Source organism: Colias eurytheme, chromosome 5 (genome assembly GCF_061535395.1).
Source record: "Colias eurytheme isolate Ceu_HAF_F1 chromosome 5, ilColEury1 Martin Lab GWU primary, whole genome shotgun sequence".
NCBI classification, from domain to species: Eukaryota; Metazoa; Arthropoda; class Insecta; order Lepidoptera; family Pieridae; genus Colias; species Colias eurytheme.
This window is the reverse complement of record NC_142984.1, coordinates 7,436,545-7,461,333: the sequence shown is the minus strand read 5'-3', so window position 1 is coordinate 7,461,333 and position 24,789 is coordinate 7,436,545. Positions and strand designations below refer to the sequence as shown.

The 24,789-nt window shown below is 34.5% G+C and overlaps 3 protein-coding genes across 3 annotated transcripts; 2 read left to right on the top strand and 1 right to left on the bottom strand.

Moving 5' to 3' along the window:
* Positions 1-211: 211 nt before the first annotated feature.
* On the top strand, positions 212-1,003 carry LOC149908535 (putative peptidyl-tRNA hydrolase PTRHD1). The gene is made up of 2 exons (XM_090102014.1): positions 212-578; positions 764-1,003. The coding sequence occupies exons 1-2, from the start codon at positions 390-392 to the stop codon at positions 947-949; spliced, it is 375 nt and encodes a 124-aa protein (XP_089958140.1). The 5' UTR covers positions 212-389; the 3' UTR covers positions 950-1,003.
* A 928-nt stretch (positions 1,004-1,931) lies between these two features.
* Vps4 (vacuolar protein sorting 4) lies at positions 1,932-4,767 on the top strand. Its single transcript, XM_090102013.1, has 2 exons — positions 1,932-2,061; positions 2,405-4,767. The coding sequence occupies exon 2, from the start codon at positions 2,424-2,426 to the stop codon at positions 3,744-3,746; it is 1,323 nt and encodes a 440-aa protein (XP_089958139.1). The 5' UTR covers positions 1,932-2,061; positions 2,405-2,423; the 3' UTR covers positions 3,747-4,767.
* A 934-nt stretch (positions 4,768-5,701) lies between these two features.
* LOC149908533 (uncharacterized) lies at positions 5,702-10,615 on the bottom strand. The gene is made up of 6 exons (XM_090102012.1): positions 10,530-10,615; positions 9,895-10,100; positions 8,334-8,469; positions 7,452-7,585; positions 6,114-6,273; positions 5,702-5,842 (listed from the first exon to the last, which is right to left on the bottom strand). The coding sequence occupies exons 1-6, from the start codon at positions 10,576-10,578 to the stop codon at positions 5,751-5,753; spliced, it is 777 nt and encodes a 258-aa protein (XP_089958138.1). The 5' UTR covers positions 10,579-10,615; the 3' UTR covers positions 5,702-5,750.
* Positions 10,616-24,789: the final 14,174 nt, after the last annotated feature.

The window sequence follows — 24,789 nt, the reverse complement described above, 5'->3', positions numbered from 1 at the left end:
TAATTCTCCACTTCACGAAAAAAACAACAAATTTTTATTCAACTTGACAGCTACATTGCCAATTCAGGGTTGCCAGGTAATGAAAAACGAATTAGTTCCAAAATAATTAATTTCATCTCTTTTATGTCGTACTATATCTGTGTTTGACATTTGACATTGACATTTGATAGCTGCTGAGAACTTTCAGAAGTTTCAGAGCCCTCTATTTTTTTATTTTATATTTTTATCTCAATGAAATTTAATTTAATTACATTTAGGAATTATTATTGAATAAAGCTATTGAACATGATATTCACAGAACATTGAAATTACTCGTCTAAGTGATCCCATAGCCGTTACTTATAATTATACTGATCAAACTTTATATTGATTACGGAAGTTATTAAATTATGTCGAGCTCAACCGTCCAATATATTTTACTTAGGAGCGATTTACTAAAAGACTTGGGTTGGTCTATCGGTGCCCTGGTGGCGCAGGCCTGCCATGCTTCCACAGCTGTTCTTCATGTATATAGAGATGATGAAAACACTATCAATTACTTAGGTGATTTAGATAATATGCATAAAGTAGTATTAGAAGTAAGTAAATGCATATAAAATATTAAAGTTAGACGATAGTTTGTGCAGTTCTAACTGCTTCAAAATGATATGCTTGAAAATTGTTTATATTGCATTTAACTTTTATGGGCTATAATGATTTCAAAATTGCTCTTTATTTTAACTTTATTAGATACTATAACTAACATAAATATTTATAATTTTAGGTACCGAATGAAGAATCCCTTAAAAAGATTGCGGAAAAGTTAAAAGAAAATTCAATTGATCATAAGTTATGGATTGAACAGCCAGAAAATATTCCAACCTGCTTAGCGCTCAAGCCATATCCTAAAGAGGAAGTGAAGAAATATGTAGGGAAATTCAAATTGTATAAAGCTTTGTTGACCTCATGAATTTATAAGTTTATAAGTCTTTAATGATGTAAAACATTAAATATTTAATCAAAACTGCTTTATATCACTACAAGTATTGTATTGTACAATATATGTACTTCTTTTTTAATCATTTATTAACAGATTTTTATACATTTTGTTCACGGCAGCCCTATTGTAACAAACACTCTTATGTTAACAACCTAGAAACGTTAAAAATATTATTAAGTAAATTTTAAAAGAATAAGTACATAAATTGGATAGTTATTGCATTTGTAAAATACTGATAAATTGTAGGTAATGTAGATAGAGGAAAGATTTGAGTCTTTAGAGTCTGTAATTAAATTATTTTAACATGGATGGCTGTAGCGGTGGCTTCGCCATGGTAAGTCGTAAGATGTCATGTAGGTAGTTTGTAAACTACAAATGCTGCCAAAAAAAAAAGATCCAAATATATTTTAATTTTCAAAATATAATAAGAGCATTTCTATAGATACTATAAAACTAAAAATTGAAATTATTATGTTTCGAATTGGTTTTGTTATGTACAGAGCATAAGAATTATAATATTTTGTCGTCGCCATAATCAGTTTTAAAACAACTATGTACCTACCTAGTTACCGCAGGAGATATTATGTTGCTAGGTTATTTTGTAAATTATATTTAACTAGCTGCGCTTCGCGGTTTCACCTGCGTGGCTCCGCTCCTGTAGGTCTTAGCGTGATGATATATAGCCTACCTATTACATAATAGCCTTCCTCGATGAATGGGCTATCTAACACCGAAATAATTTTTCAAATAGGACCAGTAGTTCCTGAGTTAAGCGCGTTCGAACAAACAAACTCTTCAGCTTTATAATATTAGTATAGATGCCGTAAAGAAAACCGATCAGTGAATCAGGTGCAACTTCTTCACTGGCATGTATTCAAAAAGCCTTGTATACAGATCATTCGGGATTATAAAAATTAAAAAAAGAGAAACGTCAAATATTTTCAACACAATATGTCAGTTTATGTTTGACGAAAAACAGGATTTTGATGTTAAAATAATTCTCATTTTGCTAAGTTAAAATTATCCATTATCCTCTGCGGAGCAAATACTTGGGATTAAAAATATATAGATTATCTTGAATGGTACGTATAATATCAATGCTTGTACTATACTATACAATACAGTACTATCGTCATTGGTAATTTTGGATTCGTCATAATTATTATTCGAAGAAACATTTGATTTGATTTCTATTATGTTTCTGCTATCATCAGCAAATTTTTGTTCTATTTTGTAAACTATTTGGACGTATAACGATGAAATAATCCGAAATAATAATTTAAAATACTTCGCATATTTGGTAGATGACTCACTTATTGAGGACTCTATCAACTCAATTAAAGTTTGTTTAATTGTTTATTTGATTAAAGAATAGTCTTTTTTATTGAAAATGTATTTATTTCATCATTAAGTATATACTTTCAGGTAACAAAAAGGGTTTAAGATGACCTCATCCAATACCTTGCAAAAGGCCATCGATCTTGTCACTAAAGCTACAGAGGAGGATAAAAACAAAAATTACGAGGAAGCCTTAAGACTATATGAACATGGCGTGGAATACTTCCTCCATGCAGTGAAGTATGAGGCTCAAGGTGAGAGAGCTAAAGAGAGTATAAGAGCTAAATGTTTACAATATTTGGATAGAGCAGAGAAACTTAAGGAATATCTGAAGAAAGATAAGAAGAAAAAGCCAGTAAAGGCAGGTGAATCCAACTCAAAGAGTGATGAAAAGAAGAGCGATAGTGACAGTGACTCCGATGATCCAGAAAAGAAAAAGTTACAGGGTAAACTAGAAGGTGCCATAGTGGTTGAAAAACCACATGTCAAATGGAGCGATGTAGCTGGCCTCGAAGCAGCTAAGGAAGCCCTAAAAGAGGCAGTGATCTTGCCTATTAAGTTTCCGCATTTATTCACAGGGAAAAGAATACCTTGGAAGGGTATTCTCTTGTTTGGCCCACCTGGTACTGGTAAATCTTATTTAGCCAAGGCTGTAGCTACAGAAGCAAACAATTCTACTTTCTTCTCAGTGTCTTCATCTGATCTTGTATCTAAATGGCTTGGTGAGTCTGAAAAGTTGGTGAGAAATCTCTTTGAACTGGCCAGGCAGCATAAGCCCAGCATTATATTTATTGATGAAATTGATTCCTTGTGTTCATCTCGATCTGATAACGAGTCAGAATCGGCTCGTAGAATTAAGACAGAGTTTCTGGTACAAATGCAAGGAGTGGGTAATGATATGGATGGTATTCTCGTACTTGGGGCTACAAATATACCTTGGGTGCTCGACGCTGCTATCAGAAGGCGATTTGAGAAGCGTATCTACATAGCTCTACCAGAGGAGCATGCCAGACTTGATATGTTTAAATTGCATTTGGGTAATACACGACACATGCTGTCCGAGCAAGATATAAAGGTGTTGGCGACTAAAACTGAAGGTTATTCCGGAGCTGATATCAGTATTGTTGTGCGAGATGCGTTGATGCAGCCTGTACGAAAAGTGCAATCGGCAACTCATTTCAAGAAAGTCACTGGCCCCAGTCCAACTGATCCTGATTTGATTGTTAATGATTTGTTGACGCCATGTTCCCCTGGTGACCCGGGAGCTCTGGAAATGACCTGGATGGATGTACCAAGCGACAAACTAGGGGAACCACCTGTCACTATGTCTGATATGTTACGCTCGCTCGCAACATCTAAACCAACAGTCAACGATGAAGATATGATCAAATTGAAGAAGTTCATGGAAGATTTTGGACAGGAAGGTTAAGATTTTCGATTTATCGTGTTTGAGATCATTAAATGTTAATTGTTAGAAGCACTGAGCTTATATTTGTATAATATGCGGTTTATTTTTGTAACTAAATATATTTTAATTTGCTCTGCGTAACTTCATATGGATAAAAGGCCTAGATCCCTTTTTCTTTAAAGTAGATAGTCTAATACAGGTATGTTTTAAAGGTGTCAACATTACCTTATAAATATTTATAGTATATCAACTACCAGTGGGAAATTATATAAGAAAAACAACTATTGGTGTTCAAAGTGTACCTTTTAAAAGATTTTAACATTTGTAATTATTAAAGTGTTATAGCAATTAAATGATCCATTATAACATCAAAAGTAATTTACTTATTTTAAAATATACAATGCTTCTGCATGTTACTTCTATTTGCTGATTTTCAAAGAACAAAAAATAATAGATCGATGGAAAAAATATATAGTGGATATAGTTAATTGTAAATTGTACTAGCAATTTTTGTGCAGGTTTCTTGGAATTTTATCCTTTAGTGTTTAGTGTATTGTATGCATAATATAAATATGGACATGAATTTTTGCTTACTAAAATTTACAATTAAGCTTCTTTCAGAGTATTTTATTCTGTGTCCAATCCTTAATAATGCGTTTTCTTAAAAGAGCTTGGATTTAGAATTACTTATACAGTATACTATTAAAATTTGCTTATTGTATATTTTAAGAATTCTAGAAAACTGCAGGTATGATAAAAGTTATGAATTCTTGTAAAAAATAAATAATATACATTACATAATATTATGTCATATTTACATAGAAATTATTGTTCTAGAGTTTTTTGTTATTTCGACCAATGTTGGATTATTTTTATGTAACTTCTTGAAAAAATATTGTGATTTTATTTAATTTTTATTCAATCTAACAATAAGTTTGTAGATCTTAGTTCTGTATTTGAATTAAATATATTATCTCAAGTGTAATTTCCCTTATTATGTAATTGTCTTTATTTTTTTATGATTAAAATTAAATATTCAATATTTGTGACTTTTAATCCGTTGCTAAGACTTGTTAAGTTTTTATTATAATACTAGCGGTCCGCCCCGGCTTCGCCCGTGGTACATATGAAAAATAGATGTTGGCCGATTCTCAGACTTACCCGATATGCACAGAAAATTTCATGAGAATCGGTCCACCCGTTTCGGAGGAGTATGCAGACTAACATTGTGACACGAGAATTAGGTTTTTATTATAATATAATGAAATATTATGTAAAGGTATCAGTATATAATATTATGCTATAAAATAAATACAGAAACTTGCATGCTATCTACTTTAAATATAGGAATGTATGTTGAAGCTTATCTAAGAAAATATTACATCAATGCGGTTGAAGACACTTGTAAGCTGTCCACCTGAGTGCAGATGAGAATTCAAAAGTACAGGTAGAGATTTTTTCCTCTTGTCTCCATGATTTATGTACGGCGTTGCAGAATAATAGATTAAAAGCAGTATTGAAATAGTATGACACAGATGCCGTACAAAAATGGTGGTCCACAAAGTCGGAATTTATTTTTATTTTCCAACAATTGCCGGGGTAAAGGTCATTTGATTTTGAACGGCATCTGTGTCATACTCTTTCTATACTGCTTTTAATCCATTATTCCGCAACGCCGAACAAAAATCATGGAGACAAGGGGAAAAAATTCTACCGGTACCTACTTTCGAATTCTCATCTGCACTCAGGTGGACAGGTTAGAAGTGACGGCATAGTGATGAATCTTATTATTTTATGCTCTTAAATCGTTCTAGATAGGTCACCTGGTGGTTCAATTGACCCATAATTTTTTCAACATGGGCCTGTGCCCTGTAGTCTATTACCATGTCTTCAAAATCCTTTTGAAGTGCGAGTTACATACTTATATAGGATTAGGTCACGTAAATTCAAAAACATTGAGGAGGAGATGACTTTATTTACAAATTAATTTAAATTTAATTTTTACTAATAATTTTAATTAATGCATCAAGATATCTTCTGATATATAATATTGCTGGCGATGAAAATAATTATTAAATCTAAGCTAGCTTCTAGTTGTCCAGGCGATGAATTGGTCTCTGTAAAAAACAATATAAATTATTATAATTGCAATTTTTTGTTTCTATTTTGCTTATTTTACTCTCCTTTGCCATAAATAAATCGTAATTGTTCCATATTAAATTAATATGATGACCAATTGATATAAAATATTACCAATATCTGGCAAAGGAATAATACTAAGATTTCCAAAACCTTTTTCGATTTGATCTACTCAATAAAATTGAGAAATCTTTAACTTAGCAATAAAATACCACCTAAAAGTGTGATAGCTAGTTAAAATAATCTTACGGATGAAAATGGTGCGTTCCCTTTTATGATTTGCCAAGATAGCAACGCATTTCAGTCGTAAATGTGGTTTGGCAGGCGCTCGCAAACCCAAAGTCGATATAAAAAAGCCCTGGGACGTGGTTGCTGGCTCGTACTCTATCAACCATGATGGTTCTGTTACCTATAAAGATATAAAATATATTAATTATGAAAATAATGTTAAACGGTTCGTCTACTGGCACATATAGGTATAATATGATTTTATAATATGGGTTTATATGCTGTGGGTATAAGTACCTACCTATATGATAACATTAATATGAGAGAAATGCGTGTGTTAAATTTTATAATTTTCAAACTTCTAGCTTTTGATTTATTTCAAGTACTTGTGAAAGCTGAAAATTTGCAGCTCCTCAGAATTTTATTTTGAGCGACTGAAAAGTTGAATGTGAATAACCTTTTGTTTTCGTTTGCTGCATTCATCGAAATGCATTTTGTACGAAATAAAGTTCAGAATAGTTTATCGGCCAAATACATTGGATAGGTAATTTTGTAGTTTTATATTTGATAGAATATTTATTGTGCAACAAATAAACAATAATATGCACGATTAAAGATTGCGCTGTGTCATATCTATTTTCGGAAAGACCACCTATTGGTGAATTGATAAAGTTTGCAAAGCGTTGCAAGAATTTTTAATTATATGTATACTATGATTTAAGTATGTACATTGTAGAGCATTGTGAAAATGTCCATGTGCTCGTTGAATTCTCGCAATATGGGTCCCATATCCATTCCAATTCCATCATTTCAAAATTGAATTTAGAGACAAAATTAATAATACCTACAACAATACAGACACTGGAAAATTTTCATAATAACGCGAACGGTATAAATATTTTGGTCAATTGGTACATGAGTTAAAATTTGGATAGAGTTTATTCTGTAATTCATTCATTCGGAGTCCTCTTATTATTTCATTTAGGTACCTACATGATATTGCTTATCGTAAAATTTTGTAATCTAGGCCAATTTTTAATGTTCTAAGAGGCCAATGGTACCTATCCTAAAGGTAGTATTCAGAGGTTTTGAAGGCGCGCGAGTGTCAAAATACTGCACAACTAATTGAGTACCTATGTACCTACAAACAACTAAACATAATATTATGTTCCCAACGGTTGTATTAATTCAGATACAGGATCCTTGTCTTTACTTTGAACCGGCTTCGCAAGGCTTCGCTGTTGTAAAAGTGTAGCTTTCTAATAGTGAATGAATTTGTACAATAGATAGAGTAGTTTTTGAGATAAATCGTAAAAAAATCTTGCTTTTCTTTGTAAAATTAGTATAGTTTTATCGTACCAGTTGTCCATCCACATGCCATTCCAACAGTGGTGGTGGGAACGCTTTTGCTGAAGAACAATTGACTTCCAGTGGTTCATGTATTTGGTAAAGTCGGTCGTATCCAACTATACGAGGATTTTCACGGGAAATATCTGAAAATTAACAAAGCATATAGATAATTGTTTATTTTATAAGTTAAACACAGGTACATATAGTGATTATTCAAAAAATATTATAAATCTATAAAACTCATATACTTAAGTAAGTTGTCCAATTCATTATTAGTTCTATTCAATATTTATACATTTTATCACAATAAACTTTAGTTTTATATACCTATACAATGATGATTCGAGACCTGAATTTCCCGGACTAAGATTTATATTAATGTGCTCAATATCTAAATGATACATCGATCGACGTTTGAAAAGTTATTTATAGATATGTAAATGGAAATGAGTGTATAATCAAAGTAAATTCAAAGGACAAAGATAAAATCGTTTAAAAGATACAATAAAGATCTTTAATTTTCCATATTTTCATAATATTTTATTGTGATCTTTCGCTCCAAAGTTACCGAAATAAAAATAAAATTACTTATAAGGGTAAAGGTAACAATGCGTAGGTGTTCGGTACTTATAGGTATCTTTTCAATTTTGAAAACTTTATTTATAGTTTAACAAATTGTATCAATATTTACGTATTTATTTACGGAATCGCTTGCAATATTTTCATTACCAATAATAATTTATAGAAGTAAACTGTAAACGTTTAAACCAAAGCAAAAGTAACTAGAACATAATTAAAAAAACCTCTTTCACACAATACACGAGTATTTCATTTAAATTCCTTAGAACTAAACTGTAAGCTTCTATATACAAATGCTTAAGTGTTACTTACAATAAACTTCCATGAAAGCCTCTGATTGTGCTGAATGAAAAGATGGTGCCTCTTCAGACACCTCGCAGCGGTAAAGACCTCGAGATTTTAATGTTAAATCCCGCAGGTGAACGCGGCGAGCGCTTGACCTCTCCATCTAAATGAATACATTAATGGACGTTACTCTCGCTTCTATTTAAATAAAGAGATAGGTCACTTATGGGGATCATTATGGCGCAAGTAGTCTGGTTACGTATTATTTTGTGTTGGAATGTGCTAAATTAAGTTAAATTTAATTTATAGAAATATTGCGAGTTTGTGTTTAAGAAATATGTTTAAAATATTATTTTTTAGTTTGATAAGAAGGTAATTTGCATCTATATTTGTACAATCTGTGACATCTGTGACATCGTAATACATAATATATAAGATTTTAATAGTATATGTACATAAGATGTATATTTTCTTATGGTAAGTTTCAAAGTAAAAGTTTTTCAGCTTAAAGAAATGAACTTTGTAATAAATTCCATTTTATTTTCTCTCGTATTATAAAATGAACTGAAAACTGTGGCATTAGCCGAGCTAGCTTTCTTATGTAAAAGTCATATTCTAGGTACTTATAATAAGTTTTCTTTTAAGTGTTTCGAGTTTCTGCAATTCGCTGGTTATGTTTTATTTAATTTATTCTTGTTTATTACTTCTGTCCACGTGCTATAAAGAAGAATTAATATTTAATTCATCAATGATTTAGTTGTGTAACAAAGTAACTGTTACTAGTAACTAAAACATTTTTATTTATTATGTTTACTTATATTTTTTATACGTACACTTTTTATATGGCGATATTTATCATGAAATAGGTTATGTACCAGGAGCATAGCTGCAGGCATATTAAGACTAACTCATCATATGAAGGGAAAAGCTAGAGATCCCTTCCAATTTAAATTTTATGATTTTACAAAATCCTGTCTGCTCTCTCTTCTCACCTTAAAATATTCGAAATCGGGTTTATGGATTAACGTGAATGACATTACTATGCAAATCTATTTGTGTTGTTGCATAAAAATGTGAGCTTCGAACATGTAAAAGAATTTATTTTTAGCAGTCGGGAGGAATTCCAGTCTTATCCCTAGATCAAACACGGTGCATACAATATTGTAAACAAGTTTTGTGTATGAATATTTTATCCATCGTATGAATAGACTCACCGCTTCAATGCCGCAGAAATAATTCAGTATACTTACAATCAGAGGTTTAATGCTTTTTCATTTTCATAGACACGAGGGTTTAGAAATGCAAGAATTCAAACAAAGTTTTGTCTGTAATTTTATGTCGTGAATTAAAATTTCTGCGTTCATGTTTCCATTTGTACAGTTGACATATTTTATATTTAATTCAAATATATTTATATTTAACCGCAATATAAATAACAGAACAAAATATAATTTAAATAAATTGAAACTTAAATATATTATTTATTAAATTAGACGTCTTCTAGAAGCACATTTGAATCGTCATAATATAGTTTTACCAGTTACAATAAAATATATTATTTATATTTAAAATGCAGTTAAAAACTCACGTCAACTTTAACGCCTTCAACTCTATGCGAGTGTTGTGGCGGCTTCAGCCGGGGCATGTATCTGTAGAATTCTTCATTATCCTTGTACCATTTCACAGAATACAGTTTACCGCCCTCGAGGTCATAATCACAAGTCATAGTAACTGACTCCCCTCGTTGCTTTAAATTTGGTATGGACACACCGACGATTTGCAGACAAATGGACGCTAAAATAAAAGCTTAACTTTATATTCTGGTTGGGTTTAGAAAATTATCATGCAAATAAAAGAGCGTCTAAATTTGTTAATTAGTCAGGTTCTATTTCACGGTTATTGTGCAAAATCCATTTTGAATTTAACTACCACGGTACGTTAATTAAACGTTAAAATAGAACATGATTTTAAATAAAAGGTTCTAAATTGTTAGAGGCTTTACAGCATTGTTGCAATAAAATAAAAAAATTGACTTCTTTGAGAATAAATTTTCCACTAAATAAATAATAAATTAAATGCACGACTTGATAAATTCAACTGTTCCATTATTATTTTATTTTAAACAATACATACTAAAACTATATAAAAATACTGTTAACTGTGTCGAATTATAAAATACGTACACACGAATAATAAATTTAATAACTTTTGCATTTTTTTTACCTTCAAGATAAATTAGGAGTAAATAGCACACAATTATTCGTAGCTGCATTTTACACTTCAAAAATATAACTTTACATAACTTTGTAGTTAATGATAATATTATACTTTATAAACAGTTAACTTTTAACTTAACATAATAAATCATTCAATTGAATATCATTGCGCTTGTATAAGTAAAGTCTTTGTTTCGTATTACTTCGTAGCACCGAAAGCGGGTGCAGCGTAGCGGGCGTAGAGAGCAACTGTTGCTACGACGCGGTAATGCTACGGGCTACGTTACGTTCATGCAACTTGAATAATACGATTATGCACGTTCTAAATTTATCGAGTTAGACTTTGACTCGAAAACTTTATACTTTTTTGGTTTTGAATTTAATAAAAGTTTGTTTACCATATACCGTTTAAATATCGCACAACTTGAATGTTTTTGAATATAAATAAAAATCATTTTTTTATCCAATAATTTATTAATTTAATGATTTATTAGTATAATTTTAACTTTTTAGGATTTTTATATTTCACACTGTACAGAAAAGCCCTGAGATATTTCAAATATTCGCCACAAAAAGTTCTTAACTTTCTTATAACAGCCCCATAAATCTACGGCTTCTATTTTCAACCAGGACCATCGGGACGTATTAATTAATTAGACCCTTAAACATAAAACAACACACCGTAACATTAACCTGAATCTTTTAGCTAGAAAATATAGAATTGCTCCATTTATACTACTAGAGCATACATTATCAATTCCATGAAATAAATCAAAGCAAAGCTTTTCAAACATTCAAATTCTTGTTTTGCGTATACAAATGCAATTGCAATAACACATCCCTCCTTACTGATAAGGTTAATTAGTTTGGAAAACCCTTGTATTAATGTATACTTAAATTTTACGATTTTCCAATAAAACAATCTTTTATAATAAGACTTAAGAGGTCATTAGGTCGTCAGTATTCGTTATAAGATAAGCAAAGTACACATAAGTAGAGTCTACATCACAAGTAATAATTATCAAAGGTCGGAAGTAATTATTAAAGAATATCATCCTCCATTTTCGTAAAGTACCTTAATGAAAACATTATAGGCTTAAAGAGGATTCATTTGGGGTTTCGCGCCATTATCGCCGTATCAAAGTGCTGACCGCTGGATTAGTGACAGATTTAATAAATAGATAATTTGCTAATGGCGTCTTGTTATCCATTTCGTGGACGCAAGAGTAAATAAATTTGGCACTCGTTTTGAATAATTCACCACAGATTTTGCTGGATTTCTATTCTGTTTAAAGTAGGTGCTTTAAAGAAGGAATTGTGAATGAATGAATGAATGAAAATTTTATTGTACAACAAATTACAGACATTACATAAAATGGAATAGGTACACATAAATTTCACAATAGGCGACCTTATGGCTACAGAGCCATCTCTTCCAGGTAACCCAACTTGTATGTTAAAATACTATATTTAAGTTAGAATTCTTTATATTTATTGATGTTGTAGTTAGAAAGCAAACTGAAAATTACTAAATATAAAAACTGCATGAGAAAAGAAACCAACATAAAATACTATCCCGGATCTGTAATAATTTTAAAGTTCAATAATAATCACGTGCCATTTTAAAATGATACATTTAAATGTTTTTCCGCCAGAATATATCCTAGTTAATACCGAAATCAAGTTCTTCCATAACAATACCATTGCGCGCTATTCAATAAATCGTCTCGACTTCACGATTTCTTTATACTTCGTCCCACATTCAATGTAATAAAATAGTAGGGCGTATTATACAATATTTCGATACCAATGGAAAACCTCAGAAGTACGTAAGATTTATTGGTAGAGACGATTCCCTTTGAACTCGCTGGTAACGACTTCTGTGGGGACTTTGCATAATTCCCGAGATTTTCTCAAATCTACTGGAATATTCCGTAACACAATAAGACGATCTGATTAAATGTTGTCAATGAGACGGATTGATTAAAAATGCAGTTGAATCTCTTTGCACTGGCAGCTTTGATAAGATGTTTTTAGTAATTCAGCAGTTTTGCTGAGTTAAAATTTAATTACAAGATCTTAGCAAGTTAATAAAATTTGTTGTACTTCGAAATTATCTTCGTATCAAAATAGTAGTTCTAAATACTGTAGATATTGGAGTCTTACTCAGAGCTGACTTTCAAATTCTTGACTGCAAATAGTTATTTTTTTAACTTTCCACCATAAAAAAAGGAAAGAGAATATTCATGACGTAGTACTACTTCTGTTGAAAAATTGTATTTTTTTTATTTTTAAATCGCAAAATGATGTTGAGACTGAAGAATCTAGATAATAATAGAAAAAAAGCTTTTCTCCTATAGAGTATCTTAAAGGTATATGAAAAAAAATATATATAAATGAACTATAATATTACAACGCCGAGTTACACGCGCTTCCATAGATGCCACTCTTTCCATTAGCGTCGCAGTACACCAGAAATAAGATATTTATGCAAACGACAAGGATAGTTGGTAAAGTGCAATAGTAAGTTGTTTATTAGGTTTCCAACTCGAGTCTTGAAGCCTTAATAAAATCAACTTATAAACTAATTTATTTGCTTGAGGTCAATATTAAAATAATGGAAAAAAAACCTATATCTTATTCCTTTGCAAAATATATTTTATAGTAATAATGTTATCCTTGGTGTTTGTTTAAAGCTTAATTTATACCGAGTATTTTTATAATTTAAAAGTAATCTGTACATTTAAATTATTGGAATTCATTTAATTAATGACATTCAAAGACTTTAAAGTAATATACGAGGAAAATGAAAGAAGAAACATGTCTAAGTCGTTAAGAAACAATATCAACTTACAAACATTTATTAAATTACTTGTGACATTTATTGTTTTAACTCAGAATCTCAGACGCATTGATCTCCATTTAAAGTATGATTTGAGTTAAAATGTATTTTATTATTTTTTAACATTCTCTGATCGATCTTTAAAGTATGTTCGAGTGACGGAACGATTCACAGACCTATTAAAGATACTAATAACGAAAATTCTTCTTAGTCAATAGATTTGAAATATCCTTAGCAAAACATTGTGAAGGCGAAAAGAAAGAATTTTATTTATTATTATATTATATTTATTACCTTATTGACAGCACCAAATAATATTACTGTAAATTCACCTAATCCATTGAAAATTATCGATTGTTATGGAAATTATTATTTTAATATTGCAGTATAATTAAATATTCATGTTTATTCTGTAGAAATTGGGAACGCTGTAGCTGACATTTTTAATTATGTTTATCCTTCGCTTTATTATGATCGCATTAATATTTAATTAAAACGTTATCTAACGTCGCATATTCCAAATTTGGTTCAAATAATCTCTATGTTAAATATACGAAATAAATAACGTGTGCATATCAAAATTCAAATTTGTAGTTGTACGCGGGGAATAACGCAACTAATAACTAAATTATACATTCATCGGAAGCCAAATCAACTTAAATAGCTTATTATGATCGCTGCCTGAAATTGCTTTTTGGTATAATACATACATTTCGGTTTTAACGCGATATGGGCATTATGCTTTCAAGAGGGTCGAATAATTTGATGCTATCGTGGAGGACGTTCAGAGTTTTACTTACCAATTCGTTATTCAAATGTTATTAATTTTTCGTACGTACGTGTGATTAATTATCTTGACATTTATTAAAGCAATTATAATTTAGATAGATATATGTATAAATCCTCATGCTTATGTGTCGTTCATCCGTTTTTTATTACTCCGGGTTTTATAATATAACAAATACTTAGTTAATATTTATTCTGTTTGAAGGCGAGTTACCATTAAACTTCTCATTTGTCTTTTGTTGTAAAATCTGCGTCTGAACATCTTATTAGTACTACTACTACTACTACAATTTATTATTATTTAAGATTAATGGAAACACATTTTGTTTGAGTTTCATATATTGTGATTCTAAAAAATTGAAAGCGTTCGATATATTTTCGCGTACCAAAGAACAAAAGCAGTAGGAGAAACAAGATAGAAGCAAACTACTCGACAAGTGAAATATAAATTTAGTTTAAACAAAAGGTCTCATCTACATTTTAATATTCTTTCGACCATCGCGAAACTAGATATTAGATAATAACCGTTTATCCAGTTTCAATAAGACGCCTTTGTACCTGTCTAGTGCTGACTCTATCAAGTCTAGGAAGTGTTCATTTCGTACCAGGAGTTTCTCGCTACAAATTGGGCACTTACCTTACTAAATACACGTTTAACGGTCTTTGTTTAAAAACTTTCAAGAGAGGTATACTAGTGATTATTCCAAGAATAACCATATCAAAATAGGCCCAATAGTAACTGAAATTATTTTTGTAAGTACCTCTACGTCAGGATGTATATTTTCTCTTCACAAAGTATGTAAAGATATAAACATGCAATACCCAATTATACCAATAATAACTCACGTTTTATGATGTACATGAATTTTGCTGGTCAACACACTTTTAAAGTTAAAAAGTAAAGACAGTTCCTAATAGTGGGACTATATTTCAATATTTTCAACTAATTTGCAAGTACTGATACAATCAATTAGAGCATACAAATGCAATCCACCCGTGCATTATCGCTATTCAATAAACTAAATGCGATGTACGATCCGCTTCATTTCATCTAACGTCAATGGGTTTGATCGCAGTGAAAATTATCCAGTATGTTAATTCGGTAGCGACCAATAGAGGACAGTTCATTGAACTGCTGCTGTTGTATTGCACAAGTTAAACTAGTTTACAGGGTTCCTTTAGCATTGCGATGAAAATCGACCTTAATGGTTATATTATTCTTATGATCTATTTTTCTTGTACTTGTTTGGGGGCCGAGTCACCTTCGTCCGTAGGAGTTTACCCGGAGTTTGGATACCCTACACGTGGCCCCTGGGTGGTGCTAATCAGGTGACATGGTGGGAGACAATCGTCGCGGCTATAATGACCACCCATCAGCTGAAGCCGTGTCGCCAAGCGTCCGCGTTCCGACACGATGAAGCTGATGTAGCCCATGTGAAGACGGGTCGAATCAGTTGCGCTTATACAACCTGGACGATTTGACGCACACTTATGTTGTTGCACCTGGAGACTAGTCATGGAGGGTAGCGGGATCCGAGGCACGGTTCACCGCTGGCCGACCGCTAGTCAGTAGGGGGCCCAAGTAGCGTGCTAGCCACATGTGAAAGGCTGCCCCGCCAACTAGCGAAAAATCCCAAGATGCGCCATAGTGCCGGTTGGCGACCGGACGAGAGGGCCCTATGGACATCCTTGGGGGGGCTCGGGCGTCCCCGCAGTCTCCAGACTAGTCCCCATAAGTGTAGCTTCTGAATGTGCGTCTCAGGTCTAGAAGTATAGCGCCTCGATTCACTGCCGTCTTCACACCTACTTCACTCTCCATTAAAATAATGAAAAAGACAAGGTACAAGAAAAACGTTGTACAGCGGCAGCACTCCCTCTCGCTGAAAGTAGACCTCACTAACATCAGAGGTCTACACTCCAACCTCGTTGCAGTCCACTTCCACCTAGAGACTAGCAAGCCTTGTATCTTGTTCCTCACGGAGACGCAGATTAGATGTCCGTCTGATCAGGCGTACCTATCGTATCCCGGCTACACCCTGGAGCATAACTTTAAAGCTCGGTCAGGTGTGTGCGCGTACGTACGTGACGACATCTGCTGTCGGCGTCTCCGTTGCCTTGAAGACCCCCATTTCTCTGTACTTTGGATGCTGGTGGACACAGGCCTAGAGAAACTCATCTATGCTTGTGTCTACCGAGCGCACAGCGGAGACCAGGAGACGATCAGGCTCACAGAGTACCTAAGTGAGGCGGCGGATGCTGCTCAACACAAATACCCTTCCGCTCAGCTAGTGCTTCTGGGGGATTTTAATGCCCACCACCAGGAGTGGCTATACCCATACCAGTGCACTGACCTCGCTGGGAGAGAGACGCGTAAACTCGCTATAGCGTTAAATCTCACCCAGCTGGTTCAAGGAGCGACGCGGGTTCCTGATGTTGAGAGCCATACAGCCAATTGCTTGGATCTTCTGCTGACAACCGATCCAGACCGTTACTCGGTAGCGATTTCATCGCCGCTTGGCAGCTCCGACCACTGTCTGGTGAAATCTGTATCTGTCTACTCGCCGCCCGATCCCAGTCCCAGGGGCTCTCGGCGCGTGTGGCGATACAAGTCAGCAGATTGGGACGAGATGCGTTCTTTCTTTGCATCTTATCCCTGGCGGCCTGTTTGCTTTTCTTCTGAAGACCCTTCAACCTGTGCGGATGCTGTGACTGATGTGCTGCGGCAGGGAATGGAGTACTACATTCCATTCTCCGATGTAGCCACGTCCAGCAAAGCTCAACCCTGGTTCAGAGCTGAATGTAGACGCGCTGAAGCGCTTAAACATGAAGCATATCTAGCCTGGGCTGATGCTCGACACCGCAAGGCCAAGGACGTATCTGAGAAGAAGAAAGCCTTCAACCGGGCCGCCAAGTCCTGCAAAAAGGCTCTACGGAAAGCTCGATTTGACCACGTTAGCCGTATAGGGAACAAACTGGCTTCTTGTTAAAAATAATATCTAATATGTTATATGTGAACTTCTTACTGTACTGGCTGGTTTGGTGATATAGGTATATATATATGTTTCAAATAATAAAACATGTCAGTTCTGTTCTGCACTTCATTCTGTTGTTTTATTATAGGTTATGGGCCCAGAGAATCAGTAAAAAAGCAGTTTTTTTTAACAAGAATTTCGTTTTAGTACGAGTGTTAAAAAGCTTTTTTCAACACGTTTTTTCATTGTGTTGTTGGATATTCGTGAAATAAAATTTTTATTTGGAATTACGATGGCGGCCAACTACTTGATAAATGTACCTAAATTACGTGGACGGGAAAATTACAGCGAGTGGTGCTTCGCGGCAGAGAATTTCCTAATCCTTGAAGGCATGAAACATTGTGTAAAGCCAGAAGGAGCAATCGTAGGAGCTGCAGATGACGAAAAAACCCGGGCAAAGCTGATTATGACAATCGATCCGTCTTTGTTTGTACATGTAAAAAGTGTAAGAACATCAAAAGAACTCTGTGAAAAATTACAACAGTTATTCGATGACAACGGTTTTTTCAAGAAGGATAAATCTGTTACGGAATCTAATTTCGATAAGACTGGAAAACTGCAGTTCAATGACGTCCTATGTGACTCAAATAATTGACACGGCTCAAAAATTAAGTGGCACAGGTTTTGAAATAAATGACCAGTGGACAGGCTCATTGTTATTAGCAGGATTACCAGAGCGGTTTTCACCGATGATCATGGCAATAGAGCATTCAGGCATTAACATAACGGCTGATTCTATAAAGTCGAAATTGTTAGACATGGAGTCAACCATAGAGGAACATGATGAAGTTGGCGGAGCATTCGCAGCTCGTTCGAAGTACATGAAAAATAAAATGGCGTCAAGAAAAAATGTCAATGTTGGTAACATTGTCGATCCGTCAAAATCAAACGTCAAGGTGAAGACAGTGACATGTCTTACGTAGTAATTGTATACTCTTTGGTGACATGTTACCGATGTAAACAAAAAGGACACTATCGAAATCAATGTACAAATAACGAAAACGCGTCGAACTCCAAAGAAAAACCCCGAATGCAGTCTAATGCTTTTAGTGCTGTGTTCCTAAGCGGGAATTTCAATAAAAATGCATGGTATATTGACTCTGGAGCCAGTGTACACCTTACGGCAAATGAAAGTTGGGTTATGAATGCGTCTTATGATCAGAAACAGGAAATTATCGTTGCAAACAGTGAAAAGTTGTCAGTTTTATGTTCTGGCGATGTGAAGATTACAACTACAACTGGGGGTTCAGCATATTTATGTTTGAATTATTTGTTATTGTACACTTATCAATATAACATTGTTAGATATAGTGGGGGTGTTAAAAATAATATCTAATATGTTATATGTGAACTTCTTACTGTACTGGCTGGTTTGGTGATATAGGTATATATATATGTTTCAAATAATAAAACATGTCAGTTCTGTTCTGCACTTCATTCTGTTGTTTTATTATACTTCTTACCCTTCTGGTAGCAAAGCGTTTTGGTCCCTGGCAAAGTCGGTTGAATCGAATTTCTGCCGCCCCTCACTTCCTCTACTGCTGAAACCAGATGGGTCGCTGGCTCACACTGCCACGGAGAAAGCGAACCTACTAGCTACTCTGTTCGCAGAAAATTCACGTCTAGATCCCGCAAGCGCCAAACCTCCCAGTCTACCTGGATTCGAGGTGAGCATGCCAGAAATTCGCATCCGTCAGACTGAGGTTCTGAAAACGCTGCGAAATCTTGACGTGAACAAAGCTAGTGGCCCTGATGGAATACCAGCCATAGTGCTTAAAACCTGTGCGCCTGAGCTCGCTCCTGTCTTGACACGCCTCTTTCGCCTTTCGATGATGACTGGAAAAGTACCGAAATCATGGAAACTTGCCAACGTGCAGCCTGTGCCCAAAAAAGGCAGTCGTGCCGACCCCTCCAATTATAGGCCAATTTCAGTCACGTCCATACTCTGCAAGACTATGGAGCGTGTACTGAACAGCAGGCTAATGGCACACCTAGAAGCGAACGATCTACTCAGTGACCGCCAATACGGATTTCGCCGAAATCGGTCCACTGGGGATCTTCTAGCGTATGCCACCTATATCTGGAGTGAGGCCATCGAGAATCATGGTGAAGCACTCGCAGTCTCCCTCGATATCTCGAAGGCCTTCGATAGGGTCTGGCATGATAGTCTTATTGGCAAGCTTCCATCGTACGGTCTGCCTACTGGTTTATGCGCATGGATCTCAGATTTCTTGAGAGACCGGTCGATTCGAGTAGTCGTCGACGGTTGCTCGTCCGACCAATTGGCTATTAATGCCGGGGTCCCTCAGGGATCAGTTCTCTCCGCAACACTATTCCTGCTACACATTAACGATCTGCTGAAACCCGGTATCTATGGGTACGCAGACGATAGCACCGTTGTGGAGAGATATGCATCTAGCGCGCGAGCCAGTACGGCACAAATCCAGTCTCTACGGGAGGCGATGGTCGAACGCATGAACTTGTCCTTACAGGCAGTCTCCGAATGGGGCGAGGCCAATCTGGTCAAGTTCAATGCGACCAAGACCCAGGCGTGTCTATTCACCGCTAAACGGAGTCCATTCAACCTAACTCCGTCCTTCCAAAGTGTATCCGTACCGATAACTGACCACCTCGAGCTTCTTGGTATCACCTTAACGCCTACTCTCAACTTTGGTTCATACATTGAATCAAAAGCCCAAGTAGCCTCAAAAAAGCTTGGTATACTGGCAAAGGTGAGGCAGTATTTCAGCCCGGGACAGTTGCTCAACCTCTATCAAGCGCAGGTCCGTTCGTGCATGGAATACTGCTCTCACCTCTGGGATGGATCTGCCAAATACCAGCTGGAGACACTTGAGGCGATAGAGAGGCGTGCCAAGAGGCTAATAAACGACGATGAGCTAGTAGGCAAAAAACTCCAGAGCCTCGCCCACCGTCGCAGAGTGGCAAGTTTATCGGTTTTTTACCGGATACACTTTGGAGAGTGCGCTGCGGAATTGCACGACCTAATTCCGCCATCCCCATTTTTCCATCGTTCGTCGAGGCGCACAGATTCTAGGCATCGCCACATGGTTGACGTTCCATGTACCCGGACAAAGCGGTTCGGATCGTCATTCTTTATTCGAACCGCTAGGGACTGGAACATGCTTCCTGAATCTGTGTTCCCCGACGAGTACAATTTGGAGGTCTTCAAGAGGAGAGTGAACAGGTACATTTTAGGGAAGCGCGCTCCATCTTAGGCCACATCTCAGCTTACCATCAGGCGAGATTGTGGCCAAGCGCTCCCCTATTGTACAATAAAAAAAAAAAAAAAAAAAAAGTACTAAGTTAATATTATACTTAAATAACTTATATTAAGTAGTAGTTAAGTTCATGATTTTTTAAAGTAAATTAATTAACGAATACATGTCGCCTTCAGGGTATGTCCGGGAAGATGAATATTTTATTTTTAGAATGTTGTTTGAAATGAAATAGAAAAAAAAACAAACCGGCCGAATTGATAACCTCCTCCTTTTTTTGAAGTCGGTTAAAAAAAGTAAGGTAAAAATTTAACGAATAAAAAAAATCTGAAAATATAACTACTACATTAATGCTACATAATTATATAAATCGTCAGTGTGCACATATTCATTATGCTCGCTCTTTCATATTAAAATTACGGAACCCTATAAAATTGTTTTTGATATATCGTGACAGGCCGGCTCCATATAATTTACATTAATTAACCAATAATTTATTGGATAATATTATTATTGCTTAATAGTTCGTTGTTTTGATATTTTAGTTACAGTTTTAATCATTGTAAATTGACAGCTAATATAAACAATTTGTAATTATACCACATTATTTAGGTTAAACCCGCTATTTTGTATATGGACGTATTGAACCAATTAACATGGTATGATATTTGGCATAATATTATTTCATCAGTCATTTTATTGAGTTGCATATTTGTTGTTTTAAAATAATTAAAATAACAAAAGACTATCTGTTCATTGGAATTTTAAATTTATACATATTAGTCTATCATAAGCGTAATAATCTTTTAACCCGCTCTAGGGCAGCATGGAGCGTTGTGGTTAAAACCCCTTTCAGGAGGCCTGTGTCACAAGTAGGAACAATATAGGCTGATTATGATGATGATATTGTGATCTGAATCCTAAAAATCGTCAGCAGCTTTTTTGCGTTATTGATTGTGTGATTATGATTAAAATAGGGACACTATTATAATATTTATAGCTAACTAGATTTCCGCCCGCGGCTTCGCCCGCGTTTTCAAAGGAAAACCCGCATAGTTCCCGTTCCCGTGGGATTTCCGGGATAAAACCTATCCTATGTGTTAATCCAAGTTACCCTCTATATGTGCGCTAAATTTCATTGTAATCGGTTCAGTAGTTTTTACGTGAAAGAGTAACAAACATCCATGTAACAAACTTTCACCTTTATAATAGTACTAGATTTCCGCCCGCGGCTTCGCCCGCGTTTTCAAAGGAAAACCCGCATAGTTCCTGTTCCCGTGGGATTTCCGGGATAAAACCTATCCTATGTGTTAATCCAAGTTACCCTCTATATGTGTGCTAAATTTCATTGTAATCGATTCAGAAGTTTTTACGTGAAAGAGTAACAAACATCCATACATCCATACAAACTTTCGCCTTTATAATAGTATTTTAAGATATTAAGATTTAATCATTGTTTAAAATGACATGATTAATACTAAAACTAATAAACCAAAATTGCAAGGCTTAGAAAGTACATATTAATATTTAGAACAAGGGAAGTGGTGTTTCATTAAAAAAAAACTCTGCGACTCATCGTCATCGTATTGTAGATTGGTACATATTTTAAATACTAAGTATTGTACAATTTCAACAATAATTTCTACTGGTGTTTAAATGTTTCTAGAGTACATAAACATAGTAATTTGGCAGTAAATTGTAACATTTAATGACAGTAAAAGCGAATTAAACACTACAAGTTATAACGACCGGATGACACTTAACATTGGAGTGCTTAAAGAGGTTAGCTAACTTGGGCTTTGTTACGGGAACGTGTCATTCGATACTCAATTAGTTGAAGGTAGTTAGAAATTATGGCTGCAAGAGTTAATGCTAGGAAGATTGGAGATTGTACTGTAACATAATTCAAACTTTGAAAAATTCTTTTATAAGAAAATTGAATGACGCTGCTTAAAAAAGCTCTTTTGCACCCTTAAAAATATATAAAAATGAATCGCAAAATGTGTTGGTAAGCGCATAACTCGAGAACGGCTGAACCGATTTCGATAATTCTTTTTTTATTATATTCCTTGAAGTACGAGGATAATATTATGTACCACGGGCGAAGCCGGGGCGGACCGCTAGTATTTAAATAAAAATTGAGTTATATCATTAGAGAATTTCAATTTCATATCTTTTCCTATTGCATTGTTCTAGTTTTAAGTTCCGTTAAGCTTACGTCATCATCATCATGAGCCCATATACGTTCCCACTGCTGGGACACGGGCCTCCTGAGGGTACCTTCAGGTCATAATAGCTTACGTATTTTTGGGTATAAACCGAAAAGTGAGCCAAACAAACAATCAATTCTAACATATTAAATCCTGAATAAAGTAACATTATCTAAAATAAAATAAAAATACATTGAAAGCATTATAAAATATATATCGCTCACCTCCAGCGCGCCTATGACATAAAATATAGCCCATAAAATATGTTCTGAAGAACGTAAACAAAGGGGTTTATAGTTTCATGGCTATCGACAGGACAATATAATGTTATATCGTATTTTAACCCATTCGTAAATCTATATTAATACAACGATCTCTAGAGTATACTCACACACGCCTGTAATATAATATAGGTTATGATATGTGACATTGATTCACGTTTATGACGTCACGTTAAACGTTTTTAAACGTAATTTGGCTTATTACGTTCGGAATTGATATTTGGATATGTGGACCGAAACTGAAAAGGCATTATAAACCATGTATTCTAGAAAGGTTTTGCCTGCCTAAAATACAATTAAACATGGTTTTCTACATAACAGCTAATATCATACAAAAAATTTCAATCATAGTTCTAATAAATAAAGAGATAATTTTCTGCATTGTTATATGATCATTTTAAACGGACAGGATTTTTTATATTTGTAAATGTAATAGAATATGTGTTACGCGTCCTATTTTAGGAAAATAAGCGGGTAAAAAAATTTGGGAATAAATACAGTGATTGTCGCCGAAGTACAAAAACATTAGCTTTTTGTCCAACTCGTGTAATATATCACGAGAATAACAATGACATATATATAGAAAGCTGGGATACCAACCATTAACATAACTGTGGGTAATTAGAACACACATAAAATTGAATAAATCGCCCTTACACACAGAGTCTCCTTAACTTTACAAATAGAACCTTATAGCTTTGTATCAGATTTGACTATGGCTTAACACTAGTTAGGACTTTAACACATTTCGTAATTAAAGACATCACCTGTCCAAATATAAAGATATTTAATTGTATACCGTGTGACTATCACGTGAAAGTTGCATTTTGAACACCACGTTATATTAGAGGTACTAAAAGCTAAATCTAATGGATACCAATCCCATTGTAATTTAAGCTCAGTTGCAGTACATTTCTATTTATGTAAGACGCTTAGGTCAGCGTCGTGTATTTGCTCAAATATAAGGAGCAATGTATACGTAGCGAATGCGAAGTGTAGTCGAATTTTCTCATAGTGTGACGAAGAAGTGAGGTGATGTCTATTGCGGACGCAGGAGTTAATGGAGCAAGTGTTATTGAGCAGATATTACCCCAAAATTTGGTATCGCAAACTGTGTTAGTGCTACGGTACAAATGTTGTGGTTGTTCATGAGTTACACTGACGTTAGTTTGATTGTATGGAACTTTGTTAACGAGATCGGCTCTGTTTGATACTAACTGCTGATTAGAGATTTGAAACATTCCTGCGATTATGTATGTAAATGAATAGAAGTTAGATGTTATACGAAATGTACTATGCAAATGTGAGTAATAAGTGACTTGCATGAAAAAGTTAATTATTAGATATTATATCGCATATATTATATGATAATTTTTGAATGCTTAATATGTAATAATTGTTTACTCGGTTAAATACGTATTTTACTTACTTGTCTGTTTTTTTAAAAGTAACAATAAACTAACTACAGCTTTTCGAAATTAAATGTGCAAAATTAAAATTTAGCGGCAGAAGTTAAAATATGAAAGAATAAACGCTTTATGATAATTAATTCGCAAAAAATTCATTATTACATTCTGTTTCAGCTATGCAAAAATATTTCATCAAATACCTCATTCAACGCTACCGAATTCGATACTGTAAAAGAACAAGTTTTAAAATACAGCCAAAATACCTTTAGTACTAAATTCCGACATGGATATCCCGCGTTCGCAACAGAAATCGATTTTCTGGTTATCCAGGCTTACGGGATAACGTGACCATCGCGGGACGTGGCCCATCGAGTGCATGCAATACGAAGTGGACTAGCATTCGCAAGTTATATCCAACTTGGGTATTTCGATCGAAAACTTTATTGTTCGTAGAGTTTCGTGCAATGTACG

Excerpts from the sequence above, each read along its gene's own strand:
- LOC149908535 (XM_090102014.1), top strand. The coding sequence starts at position 390 with ATGTCGAGCTCAACCGTCCAATATATTTTACTTAGGAGCGATTTACTA. Across the intron at positions 579-763 it reads TGCATAAAGTAGTATTAGAA|GTACCGAATGAAGAATCCCT; the intron begins GTAAGTAAATGC and ends TTATAATTTTAG.
- Vps4 (XM_090102013.1), top strand. The coding sequence starts at position 2,424 with ATGACCTCATCCAATACCTTGCAAAAGGCCATCGATCTTGTCACTAAA.
- LOC149908533 (XM_090102012.1), bottom strand. The coding sequence starts at position 10,578 with ATGCAGCTACGAATAATTGTGTGCTATTTACTCCTAATTTATCTTGAA. Across the intron at positions 10,101-10,529 it reads ACTCCTAATTTATCTTGAAG|CGTCCATTTGTCTGCAAATC; the intron begins GTAAAAAAAATG and ends CTTTTATTTTAG. Across the intron at positions 8,470-9,894 it reads TTGAAGGCGTTAAAGTTGAC|ATGGAGAGGTCAAGCGCTCG; the intron begins GTGAGTTTTTAA and ends GTATTCATTTAG.